This window comes from Astatotilapia calliptera, chromosome 3, assembly GCF_964374335.1.
Source record: "Astatotilapia calliptera chromosome 3, fAstCal68.1, whole genome shotgun sequence".
NCBI classification, from domain to species: domain Eukaryota; kingdom Metazoa; phylum Chordata; class Actinopteri; order Cichliformes; family Cichlidae; genus Astatotilapia; species Astatotilapia calliptera.
Window position 1 is genome coordinate 27,383,683 of NC_137424.1, and position 20,339 is coordinate 27,404,021.

The 20,339-nt window shown below is 38.8% G+C and overlaps 1 protein-coding gene across 5 annotated transcripts in view; it reads left to right on the plus strand.

Annotated features, from left to right (window-relative positions):
- The window catches only part of afap1 (actin filament associated protein 1), a 95,958-nt gene that overhangs the window by 62,766 nt on the left and 12,853 nt on the right, over positions 1–20,339 (plus strand). For 3 of the 5 annotated variants that reach the window (XM_026157932.2, XM_026157914.2, XM_026157941.2), the window contains exons 4-9: positions 9,593–9,701; positions 9,850–10,061; positions 10,151–10,330; positions 14,399–14,485; positions 15,491–15,566; positions 20,047–20,199. In XM_026157932.2, the coding sequence (XP_026013717.1) occupies positions 9,593–9,701; positions 9,850–10,061; positions 10,151–10,330; positions 14,399–14,485; positions 15,491–15,566; positions 20,047–20,199 (817 nt within the window). The remainder of the gene's footprint in view (positions 1–9,592; positions 9,702–9,849; positions 10,062–10,150; positions 10,331–14,398; positions 14,486–15,490; positions 15,567–20,046; positions 20,200–20,339) is intronic. The other 2 variants (XM_080299782.1, XM_026157922.2) reach the window with 1 other exon arrangement.

Below are 20,339 nucleotides of genomic sequence, written 5' to 3' on the forward strand. Positions count from 1 at the left end.
CTTTCAAAATGTTATAGGTGTGCTTGGTAAGACTGCTTCAGTAAATGTAGATTGCAGTGACATTGGAATCTGAGCAGGAGTCTCTGGATAAATAAAGCTGGAATAATCATGTATTCAGCTTCAAATAAATCTCTTTTGGTTTTAAATGTCCCCCAAATTATGGTTACCAAAGTCTTTGTATTTCTGTTACCTTTAGGTTTGAAGTGTGTATGTTTTATGAAGTAGACACTGAAACATTGAATACCCATCAGAGTTGGATAAGCTTCTTTTTTCAAAATGTTTTTTTAAAATTCAGTCAAATCATCACCCCCCCCCCCCCCAAAAAAACAAAAAAAAGAACAAAAAAACACTGTCTTGGGTAAATGATATACTAAAACACTACCCAGGCCTGTACTTTAGCATTCTCAAGAACCAGATATTTCTAGTGCTTTGGAATATTTTTTGTAATGATGACACAGTGAGAGTTTGGAAGTTCTCCAGGAAGTCAAGTCACTTAGAAAAATCTTTGGAGAAGATTAAAGGAACATTTTACTTCAGTTTTCTGGGTATATTCAATTAATTCTTTCAATTAATGACAAAGCCACGGCTTCTTTAGAATTGTGAAACTGTTCTTTCAAATCTTTTTTGCCATCATGGCCAAACGTTTTGGCAGTGGCTCAAATTTTGTTTTTCATAAACATTTCTCAATCTGTTTCTATGATATACTGATGAACAAACATAAATATTTCTTATGCTTCAGGCCTTTATTAGCCAATAAAACAAAATTCAGTTTCGATAGGGGTGTCACTGTCAAAACCTGTAGCTACTACTGCAGTTTTCCCTTTCCAGATCCTTTCCTAAGGGAGTTGCTTTCGTATGTCCAGTCAGTTTATCCATTCCAGTGTCCTGCTGGCAGCATGGCAGAAACATTATTCAGGTCCAGTCCTCCTACTCAGAGCAAAAATGGATACTTGGCATAAATGTTTAGATGTGAGTTTCAGGTCAGTGCCTGAGCAGCAGACAAACCTCCCACTCAAAGTCTCCAAACCAAGGTCAGGACTTCTTTACCACTATCTAATTACACATTATGACTGTGGAATTCTGGTATTTCGGATCCACATCCATGGACATGAGCTGATGTAGGCCGTGATGGGTCATGAAAACTCCCTTTACAATTTTAATATAATTGCTTTAAGCAAATTGGGAGTTCTTTGCAATATAAAGTATAAGCAACACTATAGAAAGTATAAATATATAAAGTATAAGTATAAAAATAAGTATAGAAATACTGAAAATGATGAAAATAATGAAAATTACTGGTAATAGTGATTGTGCTTTTCACACAATCAGTAACTTTGATGGCAAATTTGTCTTTTCTTTCATTTCACAACTTTGTGTGGAAACCAAACAGATTAAAAAAAAAAAAAAAGAATTCAAACTAACATAAAAATAAATAAAAATACAAAACTATAATAGCTCTGACTATGACAATGTAAGCGACTTGGTAGTGGCAAACAAGAACTGCTGGAGTGGAAATCAGGGCCTTTGTGTTGTCCACTAGGGCTGGGCCATATTATACCGTTCACGGAAATACCGGTATAATGTTAGGCAACGATAGGAAAATGAAATATCGCAATAGAATGGGAGTAAAACGCGCATGCGCGGTGCCTTTGTTTTCATACGCACATGGCCGATTGTTGAGTGAAACAGATGAACCAGAATTGGTTTGTAAAAATGGTGCAACTTCCGTGATGTGGAACTGGTTTGGTGTTTGTCCGTCAGATACACAACAAAGCACATTTTTTTGCAGAACATGCAAGCGGCCGTTGTTATTGTCATATTTGTCGGACTAAGATGCTCTTAAATCTGGGAGTAATCTGGGTCCTAAACTCCGTATGCTTCAGGTCAAACAACACTGCAGCATCACTTAGAGTTAAAAACTGTCTAAATTCTTTCATCTTTAATAAAACGATCAGCATTGCTGCTTTACCAGTTGTAACTATAAAGTTTAACTTCCAGGCATCCATGAAAACAAAAGTTATTACATTTAACGGAGTTAGAAGTTAGCAGGAAGCTAGCGGAAGTTAGCTCGCTAGTTTCGCTAGTTACCTAAGCATGATATTGCATGTTCTGACTGAGAGATTTCTGAAAAAAATCAAACGTACAGCTCTGCTATCACTTCCAACATAAATGAAGACAGGAAACTAAACAGCAGTGATGTTTGTAGGGTTACTGAAGTTGGGCTAGCTGGTATATAATGATGTGCTACGTGATCGCTAGCGACACAGCTATGTTAGCATAACATAAACAGTGAAGCTGGAGGACGAACACTAACACTTTTCCACTTATAAAAGTTAACGTGAAGGTTCTTCATGGTTAGAGACAAATGCAATCGCATGGCAGGATGCTGTAAACGGATCAAACTTCAGTCAGGAGAACAACTGAGATAATCCATCCACAATGCGAGGTTAGTCATTAATATACTGCAACAACATGGGAATAGAGCAGCTGCCAGAGAATTCAACATTAATGAATCAATGGTACAGAAGTGGAGGAAGCAAGAAGAATGAGTTTAATAAAGTTTGATTTATCTGACTGCTTTGTTTCGCTTAATGTGCCTTATAATCCCGTGCACCTTATGGTCCGAAAAATGCATACTGCACACTGCAGTTTAATGTTGCAAAGCACCTCTTTTTAACTTCAGTGGATATTATACATGGTTATGCTCAGGATATGTCAGCCCATTTCTACTGGAAATGCCTTTTGGTTAAACTTTCAGCAAGGAATTTGCATTTGCACTGTTAAATTTTTATAAAGCTTTAATGTACATAAAAACCAGCTTCTTGTTTATGTGAAAATAAATGGAAGGTTGTCTTTTTGCACTAGTAATGTTGTGGAGTTGTATTTTGTCTCGCATCAATTATATCGTCGGTTATATCGTTATCGCAAATTTTCAAATATATATCGTGATAAATATTTTTGGCCATATCGCCCTGCTCTATTGTCCACCCACACAAGCAGCATGAGCTGGGTAACTGGTGCATGTATGTGACTCGCGAGCTATTTCTTCCCCAAACTGTGGTCACCTTTATACTAAGAAAAAGGTGAAATAGCATGACACACAGGCATACACGGAAATTACAACAACACTCCATAAACATCAATTCATTCCTATGATTTGGTGATTAAGGGATACAAATGACTCACGTGCTCATACACAATTTATTCAGACATTGTTTTAGCTTTGTAAATTAAATTATCATCAATTTTGGCTGTTTTCCAAGTCTCCCTACTTTTTGACAAGTTGATTTTTTTTAATAATAAAAAAAAAAATATTTTAAAACCTGCAGTCAGCTGAGACTGAAGAAGCTCATCAGATGATGATAAAATAGTAATTAGGTCTATAAAAAACAGCAAAATGCAACACTGCAAATAAGACGAGTCTAGTGCTGCAGAAAAACTGGTGATTAATCACACAGAGAGGGGTAAAATAAACATTTTCTTCCTTATAATTATTTTATTGGTGAGGGCACGCGGTTTACTTCAGAATGCATATTAGCGTTCTGAACCCTTAAACTGAATACATTACTGTATACAACACTATAAACATCCTAATACTGTCTACTAATAAAGGAGATGTGGAAATTCCTTTAGTTTGTTGTCAGATCAGGGGGATGTTAATTTGATTGATTCAACTGTGTTCTAATTGCTGCAATTCCACTGGTGTAAAATAGACGCATCAGCACATTCTCCCTGTACAACGCATCCACTTAACACACTGTTTGCTGCTACAACTACACATGTTTCTTTTCCAAATATTTATTTATAAGTGACTCATGTATGTATGTATGTATATATATGTATATATTGTACTATTCTTAGTTAGCGTATTGTCTGTCTTGTCTTAATGTTGGTTTAAAATGGAGCACTGTAACAAAAAATAATTTCCCCCAGGGATCAATAAAGTATTCTGATTCTGATTCTGATTCGAACCAAGTATTAAAACATACAAATTCTGAAACAGCAAATTAAAACATTCTGCTCATTCTTTTGACATTAATCTCTGTCTCTCTTCCACAGCATGTCTTTATCCTGTCTTCCTTCTCTCTCCCCAACCGGTTACAGCAGATGGAGGTTTCTTCCTGTTAAAAGGGATTTTTTCCTTCCCACTGTCGCCAAAATGCTTCCTCATAGGCGGTCATATGATTGTTGGGTTTTTCCTTGTATGTATTATTGTAGGGTGTATACAATATAAAGCACCTTGAGGCGACTGTTGTTGTGATTTGGCGCTGTATAAATAAATTGAATTGAATTGAATATTGTGATTTATCCAGGTAAATAGTGAAAACTTTAAGCTTTATATAACGCACTATGACATTCATTTTGCTTTGTAGTACACCCCTCTGAGGGATAATGGGAATTAGACACAGTTGGGAAGAAATAAAACACAGATGCAAACGATCAACCAAATCACAGGAAGTAAAACTGAATATACAGAAAAACAACTAACAAAGTAAGATAAGGAAGTAAGCAACAATACCTAAAGAGAGAAACAAAGGCACAAAAATAAACTTTCTATTGGGAAAATAGAGGGAAAAATCTAACTCTAATTTAAAGAGGAACTAGAACTAAGAACTTAAGATTAAACATTTAAATAAACACTAAAAACCAAATGATAAAAATCTAATATTAAAAACATTATGTTAAGTCACAATCACAACAGGCTGTTTTAGAAATCTGTGGAACAAATGATCTGCCACGTTCTCCATGTGAACATGGAGTGTGTGTGTTTTTCATTTGTTTATGGTTAACAGATGGGTTATATACATTGTGACAACAGTCAGCTCATCTTCATTGTGCTCCTGTATTGCAGTGTAGTTAAGCTTCAGGTCATTTGTGTGATACAGCTAAGATGTTGTGCTGTGACTTGTGTAAGTGCACAGGTGTATATTTGTACACGTGTGTGCGTTTGTGTGTTTCATGTGTGCTAATGCTCTTTCTTCACCTCCAAGCTTGGAGTTGTTGCAGTGTCATGGGGTCACATTCTCGCTGGTGTGATACTGCACTCAGGCAAAATGCTTAGCCAAACAATCGACTTCTGTGTGATTATTAATGGTGTTATTGCTGCTCAAGGGTCTATAAAAGGAAGTTATTGTGATGTGAGATATGGCGCTGCAGTTTCCATATCAAAAGTCTTTCTCCACCAGCACAAACAAGTCAAGTTTCTAAACCATATATTATTCCCTGTTGTTAGACTGTCTGGGCAGAGTGCTTTCATTCTTTTTCTTTCTCTGCCTTTCTTTTCTTTCTGTCTTCTTCTCCAGGGAGACATTTTTTTCCTTTGTTTTTTTAGGGCTGGGCTAGGGTGGAGAACGCTAGTGTTGCTGGCGTTTAACAGGGCAGCACATCCATGCCAAAAAGTGAGTTCACCAAACTGCTGTTTCCCCAGAGGAGATGCAATAAGATTTCTGCTAGAGGCCCAGCCAGACACTTGACTTATAGATGAAAAAGGAGACGTGGGGAGGATGAACAACAAGGATTAGGGGGTGAGGATGAGGGTGTGTTTGGGGTGAAGAAAAGGAAACTTGGTTTGCTCAACAAAAATGAATTTCAGATAACACAAACTGGATATTTTTTCATCTGAACATTAACAGGTGGATGGGGAACTGTGGTTTGGCTTGAGAAAGGAAAACCTCATGAATGAAAGTGTCAGGTCCCAGAACTTTGAATAATTTATAATTGATTATTTTGTTTTTAAGTGTTTATATTTCATCTTTTTGACCCAAAATGCCTCATTTCTTCTAATGATTCAAGGATGAAGAGTTGGCTTAGCTCAGTTATTAACATAAGAATTTCGCCAATATTATGTTTTCAGTGTTAGTCAGTGTTGGTCAAGTTACTTGAAAAAAGTAATCAGTAACTAATTACTGATTACTTCCCCAAAAAAGTAATCCCGTTACTTTACTGATTACTTATTTTCAAAAGTAATTAATTACTTAGTTACTTAGTTACTTTTTAAAAACACGATTTACAACCTGAAGAGGTGATAAAGCGATAGATCTTTCAGCCCAATTCTACTTTTTCTACATAACCCATCATACAAAATGTAATCAAATGGAAAAGTCTCTTTTTAAAACTTGTTTTATCAGTTTTAATCTTTTAACTTTATGCATCAAGCAAATATTTAATTATATGCAACATTCTCTGACTGGAAGGAATTTGTTTAATATTTAAACCTATTTTCTGCACATTCCAGCACATAAAATAAAATATTTTTTGTGTTTACACTCACTCCTTCAAATAGATGCAAGTAAAACACAGCAGAAAATAAATAAAGTCAAAGACTCAGCGGTCCTGTTGCTCTATTTTCACCTGTAAAGCAGGACTGCGGTAGGCGGAGGTTTACCCTGGTGCAGGTGTGCCGCGGTCAGTTGAAGAATCCGCGAGTTTCTCTGTGAGTTTCCCATTACGTCGTTGCGCACTCGGTGCTTGCTTGGAAGTTTAGGGGGTTTTTTTCGCTGTAAAAAGAAGTTTTCTTCCCACGCACGATGGACACTGATGTTTTTGTCACTTTTTATGGAATCAAACTCAAAGTAAGGTCAGTACTTCCACGCTTTAAACGCTGCACGCTCATACTCTCTCCCACAATCGATATGTGATCCATTGTTGATCTGCACACAGCTGTTGTCACTAACGGCGCACTCGCTTACGTCACTGTCATGAGACATTCTCGCAAAAAAATCACGGTTTTAGTAACACAGTAACGCAGCGTTCCTACGGGAAAGTAACGGTAATCTAATTACCGTTTTTGCAATAGTAATCCCTTACTTTACTCGTTACTTGAAAAAAGTAATCAGATTACAGTAACGCGTTACTGCCCATCTCTGGTGTTAGTGACGTGTTAAACGTTTTACGAGCATTGACACTAGGGCTGCACGATTAATCGTTAGAAAATCGCGATCTCGATTCATACTTATGTGCGATCTCATTTCCAAATGACAACGATTTAAAAAAAAAAAAAAAAAGACGACGACGACGACGACGACGATTGTACCGCATTTTGATCCGGAACGTACTCTGCATGAAAACAAGCTCTCACTCTTCCTGCTCAACAAATGACAAATAAAAACAAATTAAGCCTACGTGAAAGTGGCAAAAACTGCAGTCCTTCGAGGTGCCTTTTGAGGCTGGCTTCAGTCAATTTCCAGACTCCGATGTTAAAATGCCTATCTTTGCAGCAGTGAAAAGCAAAAGTACAAAAGTGATGTTGTACTTCCTCCCCTTCATAACAAACCCGAATGGGCTAAAAAGTTATTTTTATAACTACCTGTATCTGTTGGATCCTTTTGGAGCATTTTAGAAGGGATTATTTGACTAATATTTTAGCTTGCTATGGAGATACAGACCATCACACAAGTTTATACTTTGGCTTCAGTGAGTGACTTTTAGCATATATGTGTGTTTGTATGTTTGAGTCACGATTTCTACTGTATTACCAGAGAAAGGAAAAAAAAATCAGAACAGCCCAGGTTTAAGTCCAAGTCGAGCTCCTTTGCTACAACTCTTCCCCACTCCCTCCCAGCTTTCCTCTCCACTCAACACTAGAGATACTAGAATATAAAAATGACGAGAAGGATACTCAAAACAGAATGGCTTTTTCTTGGCATCTTAATTCACTAATAGACATGTACAACCAAAATTCAATAGTGCTCTTTCATTACAGAAATGCCATAATTATGACCAACGCTGTGATGTTGGACGGTGCACTGTCATGTTGTAGTGACACACACTTTCTGTGCTTTGAGAGCATGAGCCAAGTCCTTTTTATGTCCCAGGTTGCTACAGTAATGGGTGCTTACATCAATGCAGCCCTGACACCTGATTGGGCCGGCTGTAACCTATGGCCCATAGCACATAGACTTAGACTGCACTTATGATGTTTCTCCCATCTATAACTGGAAAATCGGCAATACCATCAGTAAAGAAAATAAAAAGGGAAATCAAAGAGGTTTTCCATAAGTGTGCAGCCATAGCAGCCGGGCTTGGTCTTTTTTAAAAGTGCTTTCAGGGACGCTTAGAGTGTGGCCTTATAAGGTCTTTACAACTTGACAACATGTCATGCACTTTCAGTTTCTCTGGCTTGTATTCGGTGTAGGCTGCTTATTAAACTGAGGCTCTAGAAGAAACATTAATAAGCTATGCTACACTCAGCTGGGTCATATTAGTGATTTAAAAGAAGGGTTGTGTTTTTAAAGCGTTTTGAAAACATCTATATTACTACTTATGTGACATCACCAACATCAAAATAGAGAACCTCAGAATCCATTAAACACAACAAGGACACACTCATCAAAAAGCTGTTCCACAGAAGTCGTAGCACTCCATGGGGAACTTTCAAAAACTCCCAACTCCACAGCAATGGAAAAAATATATGTACATTGACGTATGCCGGCCACTAAGCTATTTGTTCCAGTGTTAAACCACATTATCAGATTTGATGTTTGTAGCCACAGTGCTGTTTTAGTACGAGGTGAAATGTCTGAGAAGTGCGACGCAGCCAAGATGGATCACGTCAGGCTGCGCAGTTGATCCCTCACCCTGTTGACTAGATTTGTAGGACTGTGCAGTGCCAACGAGAACACGTCCAAACAAAGCACGTCTCACCCCCACCCTTCAGCTTCACTGCTCATGAGCTCTGCAGTATAATGGCATGAAAATATTTTAACTCCATTTAAGACCACAGTTAATCATTGTGGAATTATGTCAGTATCTTTCTGTTGGTATAATTTCAGCCATTTTTAGTGTCTTTAACACAACTTCGGATTTGATTTCTTTTACCGACACTTTCTTGTTTTCTCTTTCAGACACTGTCTAATTATATTGTCTCGTCTTTCTACCTAATATTTTCTGATTTTGACCTGAAAAGTGAAAGACTCCTCAGCAAAACAACGGCAACCACTGTGCCTCTGTTTTGCTCTGTCAGTGTCTATTAAGTGACACTTAGTAATGAAGTAGGCTCAATGCTGCACTGACAACATTGTTAATGGCTTCCTCTAAGTTGTATTGGACCAGAAGAATATCTCCTTCTTCATGTTACAGCAGCTAATTACTTCCTTTTTGTAGTTCTGACAGTGATTAAAGGCAGATGGGGAGATTAATCATTTTGAATTATCGTCACCACCTTTAAAGACTGAAGACAAAAGATCATGGCTGGTATCCTTAATTCCCCTTTGTGTTTGAGGCATGATGGGTAGAGTTTTGTATGAATGAGAATGTATGAAAATATTGATACATTTGAATGTAAAACTGGTCTTTTATCTCCTCTCATTATTGATGATGAGAGGAAATAAAGGAAATAATCCCAGGAATAGTGTATAGCATTTTTGTTTGAAAAAACATCTCTGCACAGAAGAGCCAGGCGTCATGAATGAAAGCAATTGATGTGCCTGGTGATTGCTAATGTAGAGGGCTGTTGTTTTGTCAGTTGAATTGCAAGTGCTGAAATGATTGAAGGTTCTAGACCAGATCAGTTCAGTGCCATGTTTCAAAGCAGCTAAAATGTCATTTGAAGTTTCATTATTAAAAGTAGAGGAAACCTGTGTTCACTCTGCAGACTCCAAATAACGGGCCCCCTCCCCTGCCCAGCTCATCTCTTCCAGAAGGCTACTATGAGGAAGCGGTTCCTTTAGGTCCTGGAAAGGCTCCAGAATACATCACCTCCAGTAAGTGACAAGCTAATATATAAAACACATCAATCATGTAACAGTAGTTATGTTACAGACTTCTGAAGAAAAAAGTGAGTGTGTCCCAAGTTTTTGCGTTACCTGATTTGAATATAAAATGAAGGGCAGTCTATTCATACCCTCTCAGACTATGACTCGGATGCCATGAGCAGTTCCTATGAGTCGTACGATGAGGAAGAGGAGGATGGGAAGAGCCAGAAGATGCGTCACCAGTGGCCCTCTGAGGAAGCGTCCATGGACCTCGTGAAGGACGCCCGGATTTGTGCATTCCTGCTGCGCAAGAAGCGCTTCGGCCAGTGGACCAAACTCCTATGTGTCATCAAAGACAACAAACTGCTGGTGAGAAACACTCAGGCATGTTACTGTCTGTGTACATACAAATGGTGAGCATAAACTGCACTACAAACAGAATCTTTCTCTTCATGCAGTGTTACAAATCCTCCAAAGACCACACTCCCCAAATGGAGCTGAACCTGTCAGTGTGCAGCATCACACACATCCCTAAAGATGGCAAGAAAAAGAAGCACGAACTAAAGATTGTCCACCAAGGTGCAGACGCCCTGGTGCTGGCTGTGCAGAGCAAAGAACAGGCCGAGGAGTGGCTTAAGGTACATCAATAAATCTCAAAACTACTGCTTTTACCATCACACTGGATAGAGACGGTGTTTGTTTGAACTCTTTTTCCCATAAAGATGGAATTTGTACCAATAATGACGAGCTTTGACATCTTTATTGATATGTATCAATAAAGTTGTGGTTTGACGACCATAGTTTCTGGATTTTTCAAGGGTGCACACCCAGTCTTTTTTTTTCTACTCAAACGACTCAGTTGAGAAGAGAACTTCAAAGGTTATGCCTGGCAGGCTTTTAAGGGGTAAAGAGTTAATCAGTAGATAAAGAGCATTCTGTGTGGCCCAACTTTGAAGCTGACAAGAACACCAGTGCAGCATACTAGCTTTTCTTGGAGCTTTACTAGCTTTACTTGATTGCTGAACATCTAAAATATCTTGGGATCAGCCTTTAAGTTGCTTTCACATGTTTTAGAGAGTGGGTTCAAGTTACTTTTAAAGAATAAAGGGTGTAACTGTCTTGGCTTTCTTCCTCAGGATGGGCCTTTTCCTCGTATTGTATGACTGGTTTGTTGTGAACAGGTGGTTCTGCTGGTTTCTCTCTCATGTGGAGATGTTTGGTTTGCAGTCCTCTGAGTCCTTTCTTCTGCTTCTCTCTCACAGACTCCCCCCCCCCCCCCTCTTCCTTCCCCTGTCTTCTCTTTCACTCTCTGATCTTTCCTTCTGGCAGCTCAACAAGTCCACAAAACAAACCCGCCCCGCTGACATCAAATAAGCTCCGGTACTGCTTTTCTATCCCTGCAACCATTTGTTGTTGGAGAGCACCTCTGTGCTCTGTCTGTTTCAGTTACATTGATGGTGGGTGTCATCTGGTCTTTTTGTTTTAAAAGGAAACCCCCACCCCACATTCTTCCCTCTCATCTCTGCTCCCTTCAGATCTCATATGTATCTCCTGAAATTTATGGTTTCTCAACAACCTATCGTGTGCTATTTTAAGATGCCTCCTAGCGCATTTGTGTGATGGTATTTTTTATAAACATTTGTGGCCTCCAGCAGTTCCAGTGGACTTTTAGACTTGAATATGTGATTTGTCTTCTTGTTTTCCTCCTTGTTAAGAAAACAATCCCTCAAGCATATTTTCCCCATGTACTGATGGAAACACCAGTCTTACTATATGCAGTGTTTCCTTTTGGTCTTTCTCTGGAAGTTTCAGCTGTAGCATGTTTATTGCAGTCAGGAAACAAAGACCCAAACAGTTTGGATTTTTTCTTCTTCATTCAATTACTTGCTCGGCATGGTAATTAGATGTTGTTTATTGATTGGCTGGTGCAGGTAACCTCATCGGGGGGCTGAAGTATCTGCAGGCGGTTTCAACCAGACCCATGAAAATATACAAATCCCTCAACCATCCGAGTGATGGTAATGAGTGCACAAATTGTTGCTTGGAGAAACTGGGTCTGGACACATATTTAGTCAGGTGTCGGGATTGTGGAAACAAATTGAACTGATAGTGCCGTGGCAGGTATTTTGTAACTCTAGCAATTGCTCTGGGTTTTTTTGTTTACTTAATTGATGCACATGTAGTTCGTCATGCCACTACAGTTGGCTTTGTTACATGCAGGGTTACGTTCCTTGGCTGGTCTGTGTTCCCTTCAGCTGTGGGGTGTGTAAGAGTGGCATCAAGTCACACAAAGTGGATATGTCCCAGTGTGTCTGCTGCCCCCCTCCCTCTTTGTCTCTTTGTGGTTGCCACAACTGAACATGCAGACTACAATTCAACTTACTAAAACTGCTGGACAGGACAGGTTATTAAAAGAAGAAGGAAAAAATAGTAATTGAGACTGTTTTTGGATATTTTAAGTATTCGTTGTTCCCCCTTAAATTTATTTTTGTCTCTTGAGCTTTGTGTTTTTTGTCCACCTCTCACAAGCTCATCTTTTACCCAGAGAGACATTGAGCTTCAGTAACAGTCATTCTTGAATATTATCGATCTGAATCAAAGAAGTTCAAATTTATTTGGATATTTTTCCCCCACTGGCCAACAGTGAAATAGAAGTCAGCATGAAGTCAGCATGTGAAATAGAAGTCATCGGATTCAACAGAAGGAGCAGCTCTGCTTTGCTCCACAAAAGAAGGAGAGGAAAGAAATGAAAGAAAGCAGGGTGAAGGGAAAGCTGGGAGAGTACCTGAGGCTTTCCAAAGCCCATAGTTTACAATAATGACTCTCCCAGACCCTGTAGGCTAACGATGTGTTTATGGAGCACACATGTCCATATTGTGTCATTGCTTCATTTTCCTTTTCAGTGTTTTTTAATTGTATGGATTCCCCACGCCCTAACTCCTTCTTTGTCTTCATCTTTGCCTGCTGATATAGTCTGACCTCATTTCTTTGTCTCGCTGACTGACTAACTTCTCTTTTCTTTTCTTTGCCTGCATAAATTTTGGGGGAAGTAAGTGGAATGTGCACTGTTAGTCACAGCTTATCTGCTCAAGTTTCCATTACAGTCCAACCCCTTGTGCAAACTCCTTGACAGTGTATGGTTGTCCTGTGCATGGCAATGCCTTCATCACTTTCAAGATAAGCATTTACAATACATTTATAGCTTGAGCTGTAATGCAACTATTCCAGCATGAGCCTTTAAAATAGGCCTCAATGAATTGTCAAAAAAACAAAAAAAACAAACAAACCCTGAGACAGACAGATTAGTTTATTTTTAGTTTTGTTTTGGTTTTTTTTGCATCAATTGGATAAGTGCTGCCAAAAGCAATCACTCAGAAAACAAAAGGTTTGTGTTGGTTGATTATATCATTTTTTTCTTTTATCTTTTGCCAGACAAACAAACAGACAGACAGACAGAAAACTTTATTTCAAATCCCTTTTAACAGGAAGAGAACCAGGGTCATAGAGGGACAGCCATTTGTAGGTTTGCAGACATTGTAAAGAATGGGTTTCACGTCTATTAAATGCTTCAAGTTGCTTCATCTGTAAAGAAATCAAGCTGTTTTTATACCATAAAATTGCAAAATGTGCACTGCAAGGAGGTGAACAAGCAATGAGCAACAAGTCATCAGTCAACACTATTTTCTTTTTTATTGCAAGTTGTGTTTCAGCACCCATAGTTATAGCCTCCAGTCTCACCACCTCCTCCTCTTTTTGATTTGTAGTGCATTATCAGACCTACGTAGTACACTGGCATGGCAGCAAAAGCTCTCCGAAGGAAAGATAGACATGATGTTGCTGTCTATCCCATTCTCTGGCCTCTTAGCTGCTCTCAGAGCCAAACCCATGGAGCCACAGCCTGTCATTTCCCCCACGAAACCCAGTTATGCTCCTTCCAAGCCAAAACCAATGAGTTGAGGAGCCCAGCGCAGCTAGAGATGGTTCAGACGAGTGGGAGTTTGTGTGTGTGTGTGTGTGTGTGTGTCTGCATGTGTGTCAGGGAGTGCATTAGCCAACTTGCGCACACAGCGGTTCAACTGAAATCTCATTTTGCTATACCCACTGTTCATCTGCACTCTCTGTCACTGCCACATGTCTGGGATTGCCAGATCCCATGGTGGGTTGCCAGGTCAGACATCCAATGAGGTCATGGTAAAGCACGCTGGCGCCCTATTCACAGCTCTGCAGATCTCATTCACCCCTACTGGACCTTATTGTGTATGGATTCCATGAATGCAGGCAAAGTCTTTGTGTCTCATGTTTGTTACAGACCTGCCAACCCCCACCCCACCACCAACTACTGCCACACACCACATGCATGCATGCTCTCCCTCCTGCAGTTCATGCACTGCTTGTTGCTCCCTTGGCTGTGATTCAGTAGCATGATGAGATGTGAGAGAGTTCACCATACATGTGGCCTGCATTACCCCAGTCAAACCTTCTAGACTGAAGGAATGAGCTTCTTAATCATGTGGCAATTCAGCGAGGAAATATTTTAGGATTTTTAAATTAGGAATCCACCCACATGGTATGATCAGCAGTCAGGAGCCGTTACAGATGGCGGCATCTGATCTCCCACAGCGGCAATCAAATGTGTGACTGTGGACTTGTTTAATGTGAATGGCAGCCACGTTAGCTAATGGCGTATTTCCTTGTGGTGTTCCTAGGTGATGAGAGAGGTGTGTGTTAATGGGAGCATAGATTTGGATGGAGTTGGATCTGGATCTCCAGTGCATAAACCTGAACTGGAAAAGGTAAACAGAACACACTCACACTGATAGATGATAGTCATTTTAACAGCTTGTTGTATTTTGTTATTAAGCGTTGCTTTTGTAGGGTTTGAATCAGGTTTCAGGTTGGTAGAAGATTTGCGATTTGCGGTTTTATATATACATATATATATATATATATATATATATATATATATATATATATATATATATATATATATATATATATATATATATATATATATATATATTGTGCGTGATGTCATTCAGATGGTACCTTAATTTATTAGCCTTGGCTTACTATTATTTGTGCAATAGATAACTTCATGGAATAGCAGTGTTTTGAATCAAATATCTGTCTTCCCACTGTAATTAACACCAGTTTAGTTTAATAAAATGTGCTTCCAGTGTCAATAAAAGGTTACACGTACTTAATCTGTTAAACCAGGATTTGTTGCTGTTTTTTGAAGCAGACACTTGCTTCTTATGAGCAATTTTCTTTTTTTTCTGTTGACACACTACTGCCTTTCCAATGAACACAGGAAGGAGAAAGATGACATAAGGCTATTGGCCTTAGCCAATAAATTTTCAAACGTCAATAATAGATTATTTGGTTCCAAAACTCCTTAGATGAATGTATTCTTGTAGACATAACCTTGTATTTTCAAAATCACAGTATGTTTTCAGGCGGTGTCTAAAAACATTTACTTCTATATGGCACAGACAGGAAATTTGGCTTTCATGGGAAAAAGCAGGTAAAAAAGCAGGTAAAATCACTGTGGACAAACTGCACTCGGCACATGTATGTGTGCCTGACAAACCTCTTCCAACTTGGCATGGCAAACGTAAGCCCAGCCTAATCTCATCTGTAACATGTTGCAGATGTTACTGCAGTGTAATTAGCTGTGTTGATTAGCTTCTTGACTTGTCTGTCCTCAGGAAAGTACAGTTTTGTTCACTATGTACCTTCCTGTACACCCATTCTTTTCTTTCTTCTTCTTTTTTTCTCTGTGGTTGTCCTGCCTCCAGAAGACATCGTGTGACAGGCCAAGCTCAGATGGGGAAGCAACCCATGAGAATGGTCACAGCGACTGCAAGGACCAAGGTGAGAGTCACAACGACAGTTGCTACCAGAAATGAATCATTTTCATCCATTTTAGTTTGTGCTTAAAACAAAAAGGTCTGAACAATCTCTGTGTTATGAGTAACAACAACTACAACAACTGCAATTCTGGATCTCTGGTCAAGGTGAATGAAGACCAGTAGTTGCCCTTTATGGTGCCAAACAGAAAGTATCTTTTCATCTGGATGCCATGGATTAAATAAAATCAGCTTTGAGCTTGCATGTCAACAGATCCATGACAGATGAACAATCTAATGAAGACTGTGTGATTGAGCTAAAAGCTTGTTTTCATAGTGCCATTCCGATCACATTGCATTCACATAGTACCTTTAATCATAGCCCCATGGCACAGTACAACATCAATAATAAAATTCAGTGAGGGACAGGAGTTATTAAAACTGGTGTTTCTTGGAACCGTAAAGAATTGTTCTCAGGCTGAATGGCTGTCTTTCTCACGTAATCTCCCTCATAATTCAGAGAGGAATCTCCGCAAGCTGTGGAAAGGTCAGCCTTTATTGAAGGCTGAAGAATGAGCATTTGGATTTATTTAACATGCTTTTACATGGGGATGGTCTTTCCTCACTCAACTAAAAGCCAAAACAAAGAGATACCGTTGAAATATTCTCAGATTATTTACTGTGTGTTTTCTCAGCTGGCACAATTCTTCTGGGAGAGAAAACTCACTTTACTTGTCAGCTCAGTTATTTGGATTGTCAACTAAAATTTAACACTCTTATTTTTTTGCTCTGTTTAGATTGGTGAATTTTTCCAGAATTGTATCTGAAACAAATTTCCCACCAGCAGTTGATTTAAAGTCTAACAACCAATTGGGTTTCAAGATTTGAAAACATTTGGTTGTGCAAGACATTTTTCTGTGTTGCTTCCATGAAATTATGAGATCTGGGGTAATATCCAAGATGTGTACTGAAAAAAGAGTGCATCTTTGAACAATGAAGTACGCTTTGGGGTGGTTAGAATTAATTGGATCCCAAAGACCTACATGCTGTTACTGACTCTGTGATAATTTGCTATATAGTAAACATTAGCATTCCATTAATAATAATAAAAAGATCTCTCTCTCTCTCTCTGTCTGACTGTTTTAGCACAGCTTTTCCTTTGCTGCACTACATTTACTCAAATTTAGAATATAGGTCCTCAGCCCTGCTTATAAATAAGTTGCTATTATTTCAACCTGGTCCTGTGATCTCCTTTCCTGGTGAGTTTATGAACTCAGTCACTTAATTTGGGTCAGATTGAAAACAGCATTTATTTGATCAATCTGGTCATTGTAAGAGCCATAAAGGGGCATTATTCATTATACGGTCATTGGTTAATGACCTATGATTGAAAAATTGCTAGTAAAAATTAGCATGTGGCATCAGGGTCAGATCAACGCCTCATTCTGGTTTCAAAACACCACGATGGTGTCATGGTAGATTTGTCTTTCACGCTGTCCACGATACTAACCCAGAAAGAGGGAAGAAAAATGAATCCACTTCCACTCCAACAGTAGTAAAGTGCATAACATAGTTTTAGAACCAACATTGTGAGAAAATAATTCAGCGACTACCAATGTTCCCTCTAATTTTTCACGTGTCTGAGCGAACACACAAACTCCCTGAGTGACATCAGACGTGTGCACTGTGGTCACGCCAGCATCTAATCCATCCAAGTTACATGGTTTATTAAAATAATCAAATTACAGCATTTACATTTATGTTAGACTACTTTTAAACTGCTTCAGCCCATTTACAATGAAAATGTAAAAAAAAAATCTAGCCATTGGCCTGTGTAGTATGTTAACACTATTGGAAGTAAAAATGACTTGAACTCCAATTTCGAAAAAAAAAAAACCAACTTTCTTTTTCTTTTTCTTTTTATAAAGCTCTGACTTGTATTATGAGTCTGTGGTCTGGGAGAGAGTCCTGTAACTCTCTGTATAATTATATAGTTACTCCTCAAAAAAGTAACTCAGTTTGGCAAACAAAGTTTTTTGCAGCTATTTTTTTAAAATGCAGCCGAGGCATTTTTAAATAAACATTTCAAACTATTTACAGAACAATCAGCTGTTCTGCATCAAATTTGATGCCACACAAATTATTTGTGACACTCCAAAAAATAATTTCTGTCCACTAGATAAAGGAGAACAACAGCCTGATACCTGCAGGCCTGACAACAGGAGATGTATCACTGCTGTAACACCTGTAACATTCAGCAGTCGCCTCATTGTTCTGACGCACACAACAAATATATTGACTACACTACACACTAACTACACAAGATTTGAGCTAAACGTCTCAAATCTCTCACATCTCAAAATACCGCCGTCACTCCTAAAATTTCCCCCCGTTTCTAACTAGTTGCCACGTTGCCATACCATTTTTTTGATTGGTCGACATGGTACTTTTTTGGACGAATAGGAAAGAAAGAGGGGGGTGGGGGTTTGTTTTTGCTCACATACAGAGAGTGCTTTCGAGCCTTTTTCCTTATAAAACGCCGTTTTTACCGTTTCTTCCTGCAGTAAATATAAACAATGACAGTATTCAGGAAGGAAACCAAACATTGCAGATATTTTTATCATAACTCTGGTTTTACGTGGCCTATCAACACAATTTAAAAACTGGTAGAAAGTCCACACTTTTTCCGTCAATTGTTCCGTCTGTCCTGCTCACATCTCCAATGGTTGTACACGTTGTCATTAACGTGGCTTCACTCCACATCAGCCACGCCGCTTTGCTAGTTAAAACGCCAGTGTCGGCACATAAGGACGCTGTCATAGCCTGTCAACCACGTTGATTGGCTGCGTATAAAAATGTGAATCACATTATCGGCTGGACTATGGGATAAGGTGGCATCGTTCTAATCCCATACGGGAGCAGCCAGTCACTTACTGACTAACACTGCAAAACAGAATTGTTAAAGTTTTATTTTCAATTCAGGTTAGATTTTTTTTTTGTGCGCAATGCAGATTTTCTGTGTGCAGAAACCGTGCCTGCAGTGCGCAATTGCGCACGTGCGCAGCTTAGAGGGAACATTGGCGACTATTAATGTGACTTCTGTCACACCAAAATTTATTGCAAACCATGTTTAAAGTCTTCAGGAAGTTTTGGATGTGGTTTTTCTCTGACTGATTGGGGCAGAATTCACATATATTAATCATGCAGTATCGTCACAGCAACATCATCAGCTGTAATAATTGCCAAAAAAATAGTTAGTAGTTCTCATCCTTTGCTCCTTCTCTTATTCAGTCCAAGAACTCTCATAATCTTAATCAGCCACATTCTTTCCATGGCTGGTAACAAAAAAAGCTGATTTACTGGAATTAAATTAGCCTGATCAGAGTTTTTTTTTTTAATTACTTTTACAACTGTGTGTCTACGCTCCACCTCAGCCCTGCATTGTGTCTTTGTATTCTTTTGTTATTGCAAGAAAGACCCTGCATCTTAAATTGACTGCAGACAGCTTACTGTTTAATTAAGACAGTTGCCATGGTAATTGTCATCTTGCATTCGGGGAGGAAAATGCAATGTGGGAAAAATGCCAAATCGGGAATTTTTGACTGCAAAGAGGAAGTTAACACAGGGAGTTGCTGTCATTATATCATATCAGTTTGGACTGCTATTCACTGTTTTCAGCAGCCAGGTGCTGATTCCTGTTAAGTATTAATGGGTGTGTGTGTGTGCAAGTGCAAGTGCAAACTGGCCTCAGTGATTATACAGATCTCACATGTGTGTTTAGAGTCAGTCCAGACGTTGGCTATGACATAAGTGAAGGGGAATGCTTTATATTTCCCTCCCCCGCTTGTTCTCCACTGTCTGTTTTGCCTCGATGTCTGACAGTACAGAGAGGTTAAAAGTCAAGCTTTTTTTTCCTTTCTAGTGTAGAGATACAAACACATTAAAACACACATCTTTCTTTTGTCTTTCTTATATTTTCTCACTCTCTTTTACACTCATTCAGATACATCACAGATCAGAGTATCAGCAAAGCAAGAGAGTCAAGCAGAAGCTATTTTCCTTACACAGACAGAGCGACTCAGACATAGCCTCTCATGGCCTTTTTTTTTTTCACTGTTAGCCCTCTTTCCAGCAGAATGTGCACAGTCATTCAACTCTCTTTTGCTATTTGAATAGAAACTAGGGCAGCTCAAATCAGAACACTCAGACCAGAGGGAATGTTGGGATTTTGAAATGAGTTTAATTCTCCAACATTGCTTTTTTGAACACAAGGGTCTGATTAAACCCGTTCGGAACTCGGCGTTGTTTATAGTAGAATCTAAGGTTTCTCTTCTTTTTTACATTATTACAAAAGCATCCAAACATAACTGAATCAACATCTATCTTGGTATTTTCCTGTGCTGAGATCAAGATCATAGATTGCCTTCAGCAAGGATCGTTAGAGTTCTTTTTACTAATTTACTCTTCAGTGTAAAAAAGGAATTAATTTCAAAATGTTCTCTCAGGAAAAGGAAAGAAAAATACAAAGTCGGAGCAGAAGACTGGCACTGTGGGGAAGGGAGCAAGTAAGAAAATCACTAAGATCATTGGACTTGGAAAGAAGAAGCCCTCCACGGATGAACAGACATCATCAGCTGAAGAAGACGTACCTACATGTGGTAAGAGAGAGAGACGCAAATATCCTGACATGGTAGAAGTATGGCTTTTATATGGATCTTGATTGATTGACCGGTCTATAAATGCATTTATGTCCCAATGAATCTTTGGAATTTTGGTTAATTAAGAAAATGTTTCAAAG